The sequence below is a fragment of the Sturnira hondurensis genome, unplaced genomic scaffold, assembly GCF_014824575.4.
Source record: "Sturnira hondurensis isolate 20B ecotype Veracruz unplaced genomic scaffold, ASM1482457v3 Scaffold0006496, whole genome shotgun sequence".
Taxonomy (NCBI): Eukaryota; Metazoa; Chordata; class Mammalia; order Chiroptera; family Phyllostomidae; genus Sturnira; species Sturnira hondurensis.
The window spans coordinates 20,113,690-20,129,152 of NW_028079127.1; the positions used below are offsets into that span (position 1 = coordinate 20,113,690).

The window sequence follows — 15,463 nt, forward strand, 5'->3', positions numbered from 1 at the left end:
TATATGGGCAGGGAAATGTATAGCAGCCGTAGGATCCTGGAATAAGATGGGGAGAAAGGAGTGCTATTAACCAGTTCCCAAATGAAGCATCCAGCACCCTCTTGCGCACACTGGCATACTGGGATTCTCAGATTGTACGTGCCCAGCTTTGGGTTTGTGTGTAGCACAAATGTGCACACCAGCCTTTCATGACACTTGCAGTGGGCTCCATTCTCAGAAAGAGAAGAGGGTCTACTGCCCACAGAGGAGATGCAAAACGAAGAGGCTCCCCTGCAACACCCCCAGGCTTAGGGCACTCCTCTTTTACTCTCTGGTCAGGCACCTGAGACCGAGGCAGGCCTTGTGAGTGCCTGCGGGAGATCTAGAGGGTTAAGGATAGCTTGGATCTTGCCAGGAGTCCCTCCCAAATGTTGCTGCAGCACCAGTCCCCTCATAGAGGATGTCAGTCAGGCCCACGATCCAGTTCTGGATGGGCTCCAGTGCAGTCCTGCAGGGGACAACGTCCAAGAGCGCCTCTGCTCCTCAGACTCCTGCACAAGCCCGGATGAGTTTAGAATGGTCCCTGCTGCTACTTCCTCCAGGAAGCCCTCCCAGGTACCCACCTACTCTGCCCCCCAACTTTGGGGGAAGCGGGGTCTAGGGGGTCAAGGGTCACCAGGGCGGGCCAGATCCCGGAAGCGGAAGTGCAGCGCACTTCCGGTGCGCAGCGGGCGGCCATGTTGGAGCAGCGGAGGCGGCGCAGAGGTGCGTCCTGGGTCCCCGCGGCGGCGCCGGTAGGTTGGGGCCATGGGCCTAGCCGCGCCGCGGAGGGGCTGTCCGCGAGACGTTAGGGCGGACGGACCGGGGCAGCCAGTTCAGCCGAGACCCTCAACCCACCCCCACCCCGTGCCCAACGACCCCACCCTGGGGCTGCGCGGCTCGTCGGGTTGGTCCAGACGCCCGGTGCATCTTGCTCCCTCGAGACCCGCCCCGCTCCTAACAGCGGTTCGGGCCTCGGGGACTTGGATTCCCAGCCCTGAATACCCTGCCTGGGGTCCGCTTGGATGGGGCCTCTCCCGTCCCCCGTCGTCAACTTTCCCTGCCGGCCCTTGGGGCACGTATGAAGGGAATTGGGGGGCCGGGCTGCTGCCTGTTTCCAGAGTTTCTTGGAAAGCTCAGAAGACCCTTCCGAAGGGTTCATGCCGACTTGGGCAAAAGAGCACTCAGTTCATCCCCAGTATCTGTGCCGGTATCTGAACCCTTACCTGTTCTACAGTTCAAAGCCCTGGGAACTACACCCCCTGGAAAAATAAAATGACTAAAGCCACGTGCAAGGATTGTGCTTGGAGAATGGCCTCTGGAGAGGGAAAGTGCCTGAGACACCTGAGGATCTGAGGATGTTTCCAAACAAAGAGTCCCAGGGCACTCCCTCTAGGGGATTCTGAAAACTTGATCTCCATTAGGGTAGTAGTAGGAAGTAGCTGCACAGACGGTCCTTCTGGCCCCAGGGATGAGCCTGATCCCAGCTGATCTTTTACTGCTCCCCGTGCAGATGGGAAGCTGCCTCTGGGCCCTCATTGCTGGGTGGGGCATTAGGTATTAGACATGACCCACAGCCTACCGCTTCTTCAGAGAATCCTAGGACAACTTGGGTGTTTCCAGACAGCTCCATCTGGGCTGTACCAAGGTTGGCCCTCCAAGCCCTGGTTAGAACAGCTCACATTTCTACTGTCCACCTTATTGACTGTGCTTGGAGCCCTTGGATCTCATTGTTAGACCTTGGGCTCTTGATCTGGCTGCCAGGCCCCAAAGCTGCCTGATTGTCTAGAGCTGTGTCATTACTACCTACTGTTCATCATCTTTCTAGGTTCTGTTGAAGCAGAGTCTGGTTGGTCTCCATGACTCTAGAGCTAGGAATTGAACCTCCAGGTGGCCTATCTGGGAACTCTGAAAGCAGAACTTCTAGTGGGCAGGGAGATTCACCCCTGGGCACCTGAATAGCATCTTTAGGAACAGGGATGGGCATGGATATTGGGTCTAAGTCTGGACCCTTCAGCCAGCATTCAAAGAGCAGTTAAGATAATATTTATGTTGCTCTACTTTCACCCATTTTTTCCAACTAGATCTTTCAGCCCTGACCACAGACTCCAGTCACATCAAGTATGTCTTACTCTTTCTCACTTTGGAGTCTTCGCATAGGCTGTTCCCCTTTTCCATTTCCATCTGATCCTTTCCTGTTATCACTCAAGTCCCTGCTAGGTGTTACCTCTCCCGAGAATTCTTTCCTGACTCACTGGCAAGCTAAGCTGGGTGCCAGTGTGTATTCCCAACAACTTTGATGGTATCTCTTGCCTTCTGTACAGGGCCCCTTGAGGACCGAGATACTCGCTTATGTTCCCATGGTTGAGTCTAATACTAGAGTTGTGGCCTCAGAGAATACAGAATCAAATTAAAACGGCCTAGCCAAGCCCAGATCTTTCTAGGTGCACAACAGCAGGTTGGATGACTCTGATGAACTTGTGGGCCTCTATTTGGGAGAAACTGCCTTTGATCCACATGGGTCCTCTCCCCAACCTCTACCCCATCACCATGGTAGGTCAGAACAGTGTTTTGCTTCAGGGAGTAGCTTGCTCTGGTCAGGCCTCTCTGTCGGTGGATGCTACAGAGCGTGCAAGACCTGTCTACCTGTCCTGACCCCCTTCTTGATGCCATTCTTAATGACTCTTTTTCTCTTGCCTTGGAGGTGCCAAGCGCTGGTTTGCGGCTGCCCAGGCAGGTCTGCAGCACCTAATGCCATGAGCGTGGTGGTGCAGCATGTGGAGGAGAAGGCTGTACACTCTTGGTCGCGGATATCCACTGCAGGGAAGAAGGCCCTGGAGGAGGCGCTGCTTGTCTTTAACCCCATGAGCCAGGATCTCAGTGCCACAGAGGCTCAACTTGTGGCCTTTTTGCAGGGCCTTCGAGATGATGGTTTTCAGCCTACCATCCTGCGCAGTGGTGATGTCTACGGCTATAGTTCATGCACAGCCAAACCCCCAAGCCAGACGAAGCTGCAGGCTCGTGCCCCCACCCCAGCCACTACATCACTTCCAGCCAGTGCTCCCCGAACTGCTATGCGGCTGCCTGCAGGCCGGGCCACGCTGCTTCCCATGCCACTGTCTGGCAGGCTGGCCAAAGCATCCACACCAGCCCTTGCCAAGCATGCTACCACCAATTTGCTACTGAGCTCACTAAAGCAGTCAAGTGCCAGCCGTGCCCGGGGTACGGCAATGGGTTTCCCCGCCCACCTCTACCCAGGTGTCTACCCTGCCATGCGGCTCTCCGTTGTCCTTGAGGCGCTGGTTCCACTCAAGACTCCCATGCCCTGCTTGGGTACCAAGCACAAGACACAGTCCCTACAGCTCTCTCTTGCGGACTCTTCCCTGAAGCTGCGGAAAGGTTCAGCGAAGGGGCTGGGGAATCCCCAGCCCAAAGTTCCAAAAAAAGCCACAAGCAAGGGTCCTAAATGTCTGATGCGCAGAGGCCCTAGGGCTGGACCCCGACAAGGCACTGGGCCTCAGAGAAAGACCTGTAAAACTACTGGATCCCTTAGTGGCCCACGAGTGAAAGGTGTCTCTGCCTTGAGCATCAAAACAACCCAGGCCAAGGCAGCTAAAACACTAGCCAAAGTGGCTCAAACACAGGCCAAAGTGGCAAAGGCCCGGGAAAAAGCTAAGGCAGCTCGTGCCAGGGCCAAGGCCAAGGCAGCACGAATCAAGGCCAAGGCCAAGGCTAAGGCAATGCGGGCCAAGGCCAAAGCCAAAGCCAAGGCAGTGCGGGCCAAGGCGAAGGAAATGAGGGCCAGGGCCAAGGCTAAGGCAATGTGGGCCAAGGTGGCTCGGACCCAGCGCAGGGGCAGGGGCAGGGGCAGGCCGAAGGGGTCTGTTCAGGCCAGGACTGCAAGGCCAGGCCAGAAAAGCCGCCCTGAAACTGTGGGGCAGAAGAGGAAAAGGGCCGAAGAGGCTAAAGATGTTCCCCAGAAGAGATCACGGCTTGGGCCCCGATCCCCTAAGGCGTGTCTAGGTCCTGGAACAACAAAGCTACTGAAATTCCAGGCCATCAAGGTGGACAGGCGGTTCTCAGACGATGAGGTGCTGCTGCAGGCTCAACGTATCCTCCGTGTGAATCTATCCCCTGTAATACGGCTACAGCCGTTGCTGCCATACTCGGTACCCTGATTCCTTCACATAGCAATGTTTTGGGAAACTGAGCCCAACTGTCTGTGTTGTCAGTGGCACAGTGTGCAATGCCCATGGACTCTGGGTGCCTCTCCAGGGCCCTGGCAGCCACCAGCCTCCTTTCAAAGACTGGAGGATGTGGGGTTGGGGTGGGTGGGTGGGAGGGGGTGTTCTCATGGCGCAATGCACTGTGACTCATTACTCTACAGGTTGTATGTTCACTGTTTCATCTATCACGTTTTATACCTTTCCACCTGCCAGTCTCCTTGCCTGCTGTCCATGGTGTGTGTGTGTGTGTGTGTGTGTGTGTGTGTGTGTGTGTACGTGCGCACGCACGCGGGCCTTTGGTAAGTCAGCGTGAGCATATAGGAAGAGGGGCCTCAGGAAACAGGGCTGCCAGAGAGGGTGCTGGTAGCCTGGGGCAGACCATCAATGTGAGTGGTGGGAAGTCTGGGAAGGGGTGGGCTTCCAGACCCCTCTAGATGTCCTGCCCTCTCTAGATGTGTAAGAGGCAGCTCCTGGGGCAGGGGCAGAGCCACTTAGATGGGACACCTCTCCTTTGGGCTGCCCTGGTTTGTTATCCAGATAGGACAATAGGTGACTGTGGGGAACTGCAGGTTTGTAGGCCAGGGAAGGGGGTTTTGTGATACTGCTCCCCAGGGGTGATGCAGACAGCCTGGCCTTGTCTGCCAACCTGCTTTGGCTGAAGCCTTGGTGCTTTGCCTGGACCCATCTGCCCTAAAGTGGCTGATGTACCTCTGCCTCTCCTCCATTGCTCCTTCCAAGAGAGAGTGACTAGCCTTGACTTTTCCGATTAACAAGGAGTTGGGTGGAGTCAGAGGTGAGAGCCCTGGGTTGTAGGGCACAGAATCTGCCCTTACTGACCTAGAAATTTTCTCCTTGGTGGGTGGGATACTGTGGCAGTTGAGCCAGGAGCCTCTCCCGGTTGTATCCATCAACAGAGCTTTCTGCTTGGGTTCCATGTGTTCCATCTGTTCCCATCCCCAGCCCCATGCTTCCCACGGGGGCCTGTACATTTCAGATATTATCTGTTCCTGCTTTGGAGAGGGGGCTAGGCTTTGAGCCCTGAACAAAACTAGCTCCTTGCCCATCTGCCAGTCTTGCTGGCTACCCCGCCTGAAAGGCAGTGACGGGCTGGCAGGGAGGGGGACACATTCCCCAGAGGCCCCTGGAGACGCACAGCCTTTCAGGACTAGGGGTGGAAATCTCATTTGAATGAGAATCAGATCTTTTCTGTCTCTCTGGGTTAGTCTGAACCCTGGCCCCACTAGCCCTGGTTGCTGCGGACAGAGAACCTGCAGAGAAGCTCTTGAGTGCTTCTTGGTGTCCCCTCCACACCTTTCTGCATCTGGTGGCTGTTACTAATATCATTCCCTTGGGTGTGGATTCCCTTGGTTTTTCTGGCTCTGGAGACCCCCTGGGTCCCAGCTGCATGGTGATCCCACAGCACCGGGTGCATCTTGCCTCTGACAGCCCTGCTTCCGTCTGCCATGTGAGTCTGGGGAATGACTTGAGGGCCACACTCAGCTCCTTCAGGGTGGCCCAGCTTGGGGCCCACCCTGCATCCTCTCTCCCAGACCTGGTTCTAGTTCCTGCTGCACAGGACCCCCAGCCAGGCTAGGCCCCTTCCTTTCAGTTCTGCTGCTGCTTCTGCCTCAACTGATGGGTGAGAAGTTGGCTCTTTTCCCAAGAGCCATCCAGAGGGGGAGAAGTCTCCAAGCCTCCCGATGGGGTGGGGTGAGGTTGGAGGGGGTGCCCTAGGATCTCTACTCAGACCCTACTCCCAGCCCAGGCTCCCAGAACAACTGCGCAGGAGGTGCCAGACAAACTTACCCCACCCGGCTGCTCCGGTCGCAGCTGCAGCCCACCCACTGGTGACCTGCTTGTTGGTGGTGCCCAGAATCTTCATGCCTCATCTACCTGTGGACTCCACAGCCCTGAGCCCTACTGCGCTGTCAGTCTCCTCCAGGTGGGGAGGAGGGTGAGGCCTCTGGCCACGGTGTCTCTGGGTTTTCCTGGGAGGTTGGGCCCAGTTGGGAGTTCAGGTCATTGCTGGGGGCTAGAGGAGAGGTCTGTGCTGTTAAGTTTTGGAGTTGGGGGGCCAATCGTGCACCTCCTGCCTAGTCTGTCACCTTGGGCACTCTGCTAGGATGCTGAAAATTGCTTCTTTTGTGACTCTCGGAACCGGAGTGGCTGTGACATTGAGAATGTGATCTGGAGTAGACCTGCTGGCAACAAGCCCTGGTGGCAAGCTGAGAGTGGTGAGGGTGCTGGTGTACCTTTGTGTGCGGGTTGGAGTCTGAAGTCAGGGTCTGGTCACTGACCAGCCCTCTTGGTTACAGGTGTTGAGAATGTCACCATCCAGCTAGACCTAGAGAGTGCCTTCTTTACCCACCTCACCATGACTTTCAAGGTGACCCAGCCTGAAAGCTTGCTCTGCGCCTCCTGTCCTGGTGGGCACTGCAGATGCTTGCCCCTGGTAACCCAAGGACCCCCTACTGTTCCCGATGTTCCGCCCAGCAGCTCTGAGCCTCGAGTGTTCGGTGGACCATGGCCAGTCCTGGCATGTGTACTGACACTTTGCCTACAACTGCTCCTGCCTCTTCCCTGGGATCCCTCTCGCTCCTGGCCACAGAGTCAGTGACCTCGTCTGTGATCAGCGTTACTCGGACATTGAGCCACCCACTGAGGGCAAGGTCAGGCTCAGAGGAAAGGGGTTTGGGCCCTGGAGTGAAGGAGAGGCTCAGGCTGGCTTCTTCAGGTGATTTTCAAAGTTCTGGACCCAGCCATCCTGGTGGAGAACCCGAACGACCCCAAGATTCAGGGTAATTATTCTCCCAGCCAATCCTGGTATCCCTGTGGATCTGAGCAGCCAGAAGCTGGGGGGAGGCGAGGTCCTGCCTGGGTGTATGTGGCAGTGAGACAGGGTGTTAGGTAAGCAGCTCGGTCCCCTAGCCTTGTATCCCAGCTCTGCCCCATCATAGTTCTCTGTTGGGGTCCCTGTTATGGGCCCCACTCCCATCCCAGCACTGTTCCCCATACCTGTGCCCACTGTGTGGGGATTGGCATGGGTAGGAGTTTCCATTATCTGTCCCAACTGAATTCATGTGCGGGGCCCCATTGTGGTCTCTAGCACTGCTGTCCACACCAGTTCCCCAAACCGGGCCCCACATCTCTGCTCCTATCACTCTGTCTCATAACTCTTCCCTTTGGGAGCCTTCATCACTGCCCCTACCATGCCCCCATCATGCCCCCCTCCTCCTTGCTGTCCCCCTTGGTTCATCATCCTGGCCTTAATTGGCACCCTATATCCCTGCAGCTGCCTCTAGGTGGCACCAGGGTGTCTCGGGGTGCCCTTGTAAAGCAGAAGTCTTGTTAAATAAAGGACAAGAGAGACAATCATAATCCAACAGGGTGGCCCAGAGCCAGGCCAGGCAAGTACACAGCAGGTGGACAAACCCAAAACTAGCTTTTTTCTCTACACTCGCCATCCACCTTGACTGTGGTTATTACCAGCTACTCACCCTGAGCTCCCACACTAGGTCTGAGCAGCTGTTGCCCATTCCTTTGATCAGGAGAAAGGGGAAACCTGGCCAAGGGGAGAGAGGAGGTAGCCTTGGCCAGGTAGCTAGGCTTAAGCTGTGGAGCAGAAAGAGGAGCCATGGAGCCCTCTCTCTGTCCATGCGCACGTTTAATGTGCATCCCACTCTGCGTCAGACTCTTCTGAGCATCTCTCTGTAGGGAGCAGAGAGGTGCCCTCTTCATGAGGCTGACATAAAAGTGAGAAAGACAGTTGATGAGTAAGCAAACCAATACCCTGTATGGTTTGGGTGACGGGCCGGGGAATGGAGCCCTTCACTGCACTGGGGAAGCAGGTTTCAGATGTCTAGAGACTCCAGAATGGGGCTCCCAGGGGCAGCGGGGTGCGTGTGAGTCTCAGCTCAGGAAGGGTTCCAGGGCTGGAGTAGTGTGGAGGGGATGACCACCACTGGGCTGCGGTCATCCTCAAATGGTATTCCTAGGGGACCGGGCAGGGAAGTCACACAGCAGGGGTGCTGGAGGAGGTGGCTGCAATGGTGCAGAGAGGGGACAGGCAGCCCCCCATTCCTCACCCAGATTCCAGCCATAGCAGAATGATGTGCACCTGAGGCCTCACAATCTGCCTCTAGAGCTCCTGCGTGTGACTGACCTCCATGTGAACTTCTCCAAACTGCACACCCTGGGTGAAGGCCCCTTGGAGGCCTCAAGGAACACCCCTTCTACTACTATGCCCTCTATGAGCTCATGGCCAGAGGCAGCTGCCTGTGCCATGGCCACTCCTCTGAGTGCAGGCCTGTACCTGGGGTGCCAGCCAAGGTGGAAGGCATGGTGAGCGCTGCGGGAGGGGCATCCTGCAGCTCGTGGGGTGGGCAAGCTGGGGGACTGGGGCAGACTCGCCTTGCCCTCCTTCCTGCCAGGTGCATGGCCATTGTGTCTGCCACCATCACACAGTGGGTGCCCACTGTGAGCACTGCCAGGACATGCACTAGGACCGCCCATGGCACCCAGCAGAGCCTGGGCACCCCCATGCCCGCCGGGGTAGGTGCCACGCCCTACCCAACCTGGCCACACTGGCCAAGGGGGAGCCCAACCCCACACTCTCCTTCCTGGTTCTGCCCCAGAGTGCCAGTACCATGGGCACGCCCGCAGCTGCCACTTTGACATGGCCCTGTATCTGGCTTCTGGCAATGTGGGCGGAGGCGTGTGTGATGCGTGTCAGCACAACACAGCTGGGTGCCGCTGTGAGTTCTGCCGGCCCTTATTCCACCGAGATCCCCAGGAAGATCCCCGTTCCCCTCACTCCTGCAAACGTGAGCCTCCAATCCCAACTCACCCCACCAGTCATTTCCCTCCATGGTGACCTCCAACCTAACTGTCCTCACTCTGACTCCAGATTCAGCCTGTGACTGTGACCCTGCGGGTGCCCTGGAAGGGGGATTGTGTGATGCCCACACAGATGAGACCCACGGCCTTCTCTCTGGGCAGTGTCACTGCAAAGTATATGTCTGGGGCCAACGCTGTGACTCCTGCTGGCCAGGTCACTATGGCCTGAGCCTTACCCACTCAGAGGGCTGCCACCATGAGTGCCCCTAAGAATGGACCCCACCCCTATGTCCTCCTCACTCTGCCCCCAATCACCGCCCTCACAACACGCAGCCACACACCCCTGCAGCATCCCATTAGCATCTGAGAGCCTTGCCCCTTAGCCTGCAGGTGTGACCCCCCGGGCCAGGTCCCTGGCACCTGTACCTGTGACCCCTCCAGCGGTGCCTGTTACTGCAAACTCTTTGTCTCTGGACGGGACTGCAGCCGTTGTCTGGTGAGTCTTGACCTACCTTTTGATTTGACCTTGATTTTGGGTACTGAGCTTCTGGAAGCTGATCAGAATAAGGCTAAATTCAGTGTGACTGCAGACTGAGCCTCGCACGTGGGGTGGTGCCACTTCCTGACCTGGTCACCTGGTCACCATCTATGGCTCTCTCGCACATCGTTCTCCCTCTTTTTCTCCTTCCCTTCCCTTCTCTCTAAAAATAAGTAAATTAAATATTTTCTTTTAAAGATTCTATTTATTTATTTTTAGAGAGCGAGAAAGGGAAGGAGAAAGAGAAGGAGAGAAACATCCATCAGTTGCTTCTCACATGCCCCCAACTAGGTACCCAGCTTGCAGCCCAGGCATGTGCCCTGACCAGGAATCCAACTGGCAGTATTTTCAGTTTGAAATCCACTGAGCCACACCAGCCAGGGCTGTGTCCTTATCTTCTTTCTTTTTACCTCCCCTCCATGAGGCCTTGTAGGAGTTCACCAGAGTCCCCTCTCCCCTTCTCAGCCGCAGGCAGAAGGGCATTCGAGCCCTATCCTCAGCTCCCTTCCTCCGGCAACAGGCAGTTCCGTAAATGACCTCCCAGGCGCCTGACCCTCACTCTCACCCTGTCCAGACTGAATGAACTGTTCTTCTTCCACCACCTCCTGTCTCTTGTAGCCTGAGTTCTGGGGTCTAAGCAGTGACTCTGCAGGCTGCAGGCTCTGTGACTGCGACTTCAGGGGCGCCGACAGCAACAGGTACAAGGCAGAGCCTGGGAGTGGGCTCAAGTGGCAAGAACTGGGTGTTGTTCTGTCCCCTCCCTGCCCCCATGCTCAACCAGGTGTTCAGCAGGGGAGGGCATCTGTCTGTGCCGTCCCCATCTCCATGGTCACCACTGCCGTGAGCTCCAGTCTGGGTACTTCTGTGCTGCCCTCAACCAGGCCATTGCTGAAGCCGAGCTTGGCCAGAGCCTCCAGCCAGCTGACCCTCGGCTGCCTGTTAGTGTCCAGGAGGGACAGAGGCAAGAGGAAATCAAGGCTCAGACCTTGGGGCTTGGAGGAGGGAGGGAATATCCAGAGGGAGCTGGTTGGAAGCAAAGGCTGGGTGAGGTTAGGAAGGTGAGGAAGTCTGGGTGGGACCATCAGCATGGTCAGAGGTTTGGTGTCTTGGACAGAGTCCACATTTCCAGGACAGTGGGAAAGGACAGGGCCAGAATGTTGGAGGACACTGATACCCGACTTGCCCCCAGGAAGCCCCCTGGCCTGCTCCTTCCCACTGTACACAAGCCCCAGGGAGCTCCTCTCATTGGCTCTGGCCCCGACTTCGGAGACAGCGTGACCCTCGCTGTGCCCTCTACCCTGCCAGGCGGGCTGCTGCAGACACCAGCAGCCCACAGTGAGGCATCTGAGGAGCAGGGTAAAGTCACCAGTCGCTAGGGTCTTAGTAGGGACCTTAGCCCTGGGGATATGGGTCTCTGAAGTCTCGGGGGAAGGAAACCTGAGTAAACCTGAGTCCTGAGGGTTCTAGGTCCCGCAGTGGCCTGGGCCTGAGAGTCTGTGTCTCATATCCAGGCCCCAGAGGAGCCTGTGTCCTGGCATCTGGGAGCTGGCTCTGCACTGTGGAATGGCTTAGACTTTGCACATGTGGTTGATGGGGCTGGCCTCTCTCTGCTGGCTCCCATGGTGCCTCGTGCCCTGGAGTATGACATTGTCCTTCGCTATGAGACCCAGATCAGTGGCATGGGTGCCAGGCAGGTGGATGGGTGGTGCTGGGTGGTGGGGAGGGGCAGTTCTATGACTGCTGACCCCTGACCCTAGGCGTCTGAAGACTGACAGGCATTAGTCAGTGTCCGTGCCCAGTCTCCACCCAGTAGCAGTTGCTGTGCTCACCTGCTGCCCTCGGAGCATCTCTTCCAGGCCACCTTGACCCATGCACACAGGTAGGCAGGACACTGTGACCCCTGATACCAAGGCCCTATCGTGCTCCTAAATATTTGACACAATACCCAGCCAAGGTGGGAAATTCCCAGTATGGAATATCATCATGTCTAGAACGATTGAAACAGGCTTAATTTAAAATAGAGCAGGATTTAAGAAGCTGTTCTTTTTCCATTGGTTGGATGATGCAATGTTGGACCCAATCACTAAAGCAGAAATGGGTCACCACTGGGACCACTTGATCCTGACCTCCTTAGCCCACCGTTTCTGCTCTCCCCCTCCCTACAGAGCTGTGGTTCTACCCAGACCTTTTTGCTTTGAACGGGGCACACACTACTCTGTGACCCTGCGCCTGTGGTGGACCAAAGTGAGCTGGAGGCCTGAGGGAGGCATTGTCTTTCTGGATTCGGTGAGATTCTAGTGGCTCCACCCCACCTCTGGGGGAGGTGCAAGGTACAGCAGACAATCTGGGCTGAGGCGGGGGGCGGGGTGGGGGGTGCGGGTCACGGAGGCCTGGAGCTGCACCAAAAGGACTGAGACAGGTGGAGAGTGTAGGAAGGAGGATCAGGTGGGGAAGTCACATTCTGATGACAGGAGATGAGAACAGGCAGGCACCAGACCTCACTAGAGCTTGCGGACCAGCAGAGGGATAGTGGGGAGCCATGCAAGGACTCAAGCAGAGAAAAGATGTGGGGTAAATGGACTGTCAGGGGGACACTGCTGCAAAGATTCTGAGTGCAAGGGGGCCTGACCCGGACTAGATTGGGGCCACTGGAGTGGAAGGAGAAACAGACTCAAAGAGAAACTGAAAAGGCATGGAAGGGGACTGTGAGGGCCAGTGTAAGGAAGGGCAGTGGGCAGTGATGTTAGTGCACAGGGCTGTGTTTGTGCCTGCTGCCTGCTGCCCTCCACCTTCCTGCCAGCTTGTACTCCTGCCACGGGTAAAGGAGCTGCCCAGGCTGAGACCTGTGGACCCTGGGGCCACAGGGCGCTTGCAGGAGCTCCACAAGGGGGGCTGCATGGAGGCAGTGAGGATGGGCCTGCCCAGCGTCATGCCTGAGGCCTGTGCCCGCCTGGTCTGCAGCATCTTGGCCCTGCTTCATGGGGGTGGCCTCCATGAGTGTGTGTCCCTGGCTCTTCGAGCTGTAGGAGAGGGGTCAGAGGAGGCACCGTGAGGTTCATCTGATCTTGCCCTTTCTCTTGCCAGCATGTGAATGCCACCCTCAGGGTTCGCTGAGTACTGAGTGTGTCCTGCTGGGTGGGCAGTGCCCCTGCCGTCCTAACGTCAGTGGTCATACCTGTGACCACTGTGTGCCCGGAACATAGGGCTTCGGCCCCACTGGCTGCAGTGGTGAGCCTTTGGGGCCAGTGGGTGTGGGGCCTGAGACCAGCTGCTTCCTCTCTCTGCATGGCTTGATCGGCCTGTCATTCCCCACAGAGTGCCGCTGCCATTCCAAGGGTGCCACCAGTGCCATCTGTAACCCTGTGAGTGGGCAGTGCACAGGCCCGGTGGGCCTTGCTGGTCGCCGCTGTGACCGCTGCCTCCCCAACCTGTGGGGCTTCCCACACTGCCAGCCCTGTGTCTGCAATGGGCATGCTGAGCTGTGCCACCCGCTCACAGGCATCTGCCAGGCCTGCCATGGGGCCATGACAGGCCAGCATTGTGAGAGGTGAGTGCTGGCCCTGGAAGCGTTGGGTGAGAATTAGGATGCGTGAACCAGGCCCCATTCTGGGTGCTTGGACAGCAACTGCGGAGACCCCATTCTGGGCTCAGGCCAGCAGTGTCGGCCTTGCCTCTGTCCTGGGCCCCCTGGCTCTGGCCTCTATCATGGGACTTCATGCCACATGGACAGCACAAGTGGACGTGTCCTGTGCCTCTGTGCACCTGGCTATGCAGGTGAGGCATGGCTGGCAATGGCAAATCCGTGGCCCTTCTCACCTGTCCACAAAGCAGATCTTTGCCAGGGCCACGTGTGTATCAAGGTGCAGGCCAGGCACCTCTCCTCAAGGGATTCCCGTGGAGGAAGGAGGTCAAATGGGAGGAATTACAGACATGGAGCTTGTAAGCCAGGAGATGGGCCTTAATGTAACTACTATGTCTTCGGCCCTCCGGACTAAGCTGGGGACTTTCTGCTGGGTATGAGGGGCCCGTGGTCCTCAAGGGACCTGAGACAACTACATGTACCCTAATCCCTCCAGGGCCCTGCTGTGACTGCTGTTCCTCTGGCTACTTTGGGCACCCTTGGACTCCAGAAGGAGTCCGTGTTGGCCCTGCCAGTGTAACAACAACATTGACCCCTGGGACCCCGCTGCCTGTGACCCACACAGTGGGCACTGCCAGAGGTGTCTGCACCACAGCCATGGCCCTGGCTGTGCCCACTGCAGGCCTGGCTTCCACGGCAGTGCCTTGCGCCCAGGGGGCTGCCGGCGTGAGTGTGTGGTGGGGCAGGTGGAGGTGTCCCAAGGTGGCAGGTGGGCTCTCTTTCCTCTGTCCCTGCTCCCTGCCAAGCCTTTCCTCTCATCAGGCTGCAGCTGTGACCCCGGGGCACTGTCCCTTTGAGGTGCCAATCTGGGGCTGAAGCCTACTTCTGCAGCCAGCTCAGTGGGCAGTGCCCCTGCCACCCCCACACACTAGGGCAGGACTGTAGCCGCTGTGCCCCCCTCTTCTGGAATCTAGGGGGGCCTCGGGGCTGTGAGCCCTGCAGCTGCCATGTGCACCACTCACTACATCCAGCGTGTCACCCAGTGAGTGAGCCTGTGTTCCATGTGGCACTTGGCTGTGGCCAGGTGTGAGTGGATGTGTATGAGCCTGTGACAGGGTGTAACTTATGGCTGATGTGAGTGTTCATGGAACCACCAGCACTGGGGTACGTGTGGCTGCAAGCAGCTGTGCGGATCTGTGTGCTTGGGTGATGATGACGACGAGCTCGTGGATAGGCCCGGGGAGAGCAGACATGAGCCTGCATGTGCTGACCCCATGCTTGGCCCTGCATTTACGCATGGGTCACCCCTGTGAGTGGGTCAAGATGAATGAGCGTGGTGGGGGACCTGGGGGCTGATAAGGAGGCCGAGCGAGACCTGGGCAAAGGGCTGGGGGAGAGCTGGTGCAGCAGAGAGGGATGGCCATGGGAAGCTCATGTTCCCAGGAGGGCAGTGGTCAGCCACTGGTGATATGAGGCCTGAAGTGTGTCCTTGTGCCTTTAGGGAGGGGAAGGTGGCAGTCAGGTGAAGGAGGCAGGGGGTAGGGGTCTGGAGTCAGTGGGGAGTTCGACTCAAGACACAGAGGAGCAAAGGGCAGCAGGTCAGGAGCTGAGAACCCAGAGGGTCTGTGGGAGGCGAGGTTGGCCAAGGGGGTCTGGCCAGGGGAAGCAAGAAGGGGGCCACCCTCAGCCAAGACAGGTGTGGGCGCTGCCTGCAGCAGGGGCAGAGCCGACAGGGAACACGGCACGCTCGGGTGTGCTTGTATGCGCTCGGGAATGCAGCTGCTGCCTCTGAGCACTCAAGTCCTCTCCCTCTTCCAGTGGAGGCTCTTGGTTCCTGCTGACCTGTCTGCACTCTCTCCCCCCAGGTCACAGGTCAGTGCCCCTGCTGGACAGGATTTGGGGGCCGCACGTGCTCCTGGTGTCAGGATGGGTTCTGGGGTGACCCGGAGCAGGAGTGCAGAGGCGAGGGGGCACTCACATGACCCACCACCAGGGGTGAGGCTGCCCTGAAGGAGCCACTCCATGTAGAGTAGCAGGGGACAGCGGGGCTTTCCGGAGGGAGACCACAGAATGCTTATTGCTGTTTGCTCCAAAACCTCAAGGAGTACTCATGAAGACAGCTATAGGGGAGCACTGTTGGCCAAAACAGGCAGAGTGGGCACATGTGTGGAGAGGACAGGTTGGGTGGCTCTCTGCTGACCAGCCTTCCAGGCCTGGACTGCAGGTGGCCCCTGACTAGGCTGCAGAGCCCCTGCGTCTTCGTGC

The 15,463-nt window shown here is 57.6% G+C and overlaps 5 protein-coding genes and 1 pseudogene across 6 annotated transcripts; all 6 read left to right on the forward strand.

Moving 5' to 3' along the window:
* The first annotated feature begins 705 nt into the window (after positions 1–705).
* On the forward strand, positions 706–4,449 carry CCDC71 (coiled-coil domain containing 71). 2 transcript variants are annotated; one of them, XM_037049734.1, is made up of 2 exons: positions 706–773; positions 2,723–4,449. In XM_037049734.1, exon 2 carries the CDS (start codon positions 2,775–2,777, stop codon positions 4,194–4,196), a length of 1,422 nt encoding a protein of 473 aa, XP_036905629.1. In that variant the 5' UTR covers positions 706–773; positions 2,723–2,774; the 3' UTR covers positions 4,197–4,449. The 2 variants fall into 2 exon arrangements, with proteins under 2 accessions (XP_036905629.1, XP_036905630.1); XM_037049735.1 differs by having other exon boundaries at positions 720–744.
* A 93-nt stretch (positions 4,450–4,542) lies between these two features.
* On the forward strand, positions 4,543–6,802 carry LOC118989490 (laminin subunit beta-1-like). Its single transcript, XM_037049738.1, has 4 exons — positions 4,543–5,709; positions 6,367–6,478; positions 6,560–6,629; positions 6,724–6,802. Exons 1-4 carry the CDS (start codon positions 5,650–5,652, stop codon positions 6,791–6,793), a joined length of 312 nt encoding a protein of 103 aa, XP_036905633.1. The 5' UTR covers positions 4,543–5,649; the 3' UTR covers positions 6,794–6,802.
* Positions 6,797–9,458, forward strand: LOC118989609 (laminin subunit beta-1-like; the record flags this gene model as incomplete). The annotated part of the gene is given in 6 exon segments (XM_037049934.1): positions 6,797–6,913; positions 6,979–7,042; positions 8,387–8,455; positions 8,458–8,585; positions 8,675–8,795; positions 8,879–9,458. Coding segments are annotated over 6 exon segments (738 nt in total), but the record flags the coding sequence as incomplete, so codon positions are not given.
* Positions 9,337–10,957, forward strand: LOC118989610 (laminin subunit beta-1-like). Its single transcript, XM_037049935.1, has 5 exons — positions 9,337–9,340; positions 9,449–9,576; positions 10,237–10,316; positions 10,400–10,556; positions 10,808–10,957. The coding sequence occupies exons 1-5, from the start codon at positions 9,337–9,339 to the stop codon at positions 10,955–10,957; spliced, it is 519 nt and encodes a 172-aa protein (XP_036905830.1).
* A 280-nt stretch (positions 10,958–11,237) lies between these two features.
* On the forward strand, positions 11,238–12,680 carry LOC118989611 (laminin subunit beta-2-like). The gene is made up of 4 exons (XM_037049936.1): positions 11,238–11,312; positions 11,394–11,497; positions 11,784–11,904; positions 12,419–12,680. The coding sequence occupies exons 1-4, from the start codon at positions 11,238–11,240 to the stop codon at positions 12,668–12,670; spliced, it is 552 nt and encodes a 183-aa protein (XP_036905831.1). The 3' UTR covers positions 12,671–12,680.
* Positions 12,681–12,704: 24 nt separating this feature from the next.
* LOC118989612 (laminin subunit beta-1-like) lies at positions 12,705–13,826 on the forward strand (annotated as a pseudogene).
* The last annotated feature ends 1,637 nt before the right edge of the window (positions 13,827–15,463 follow it).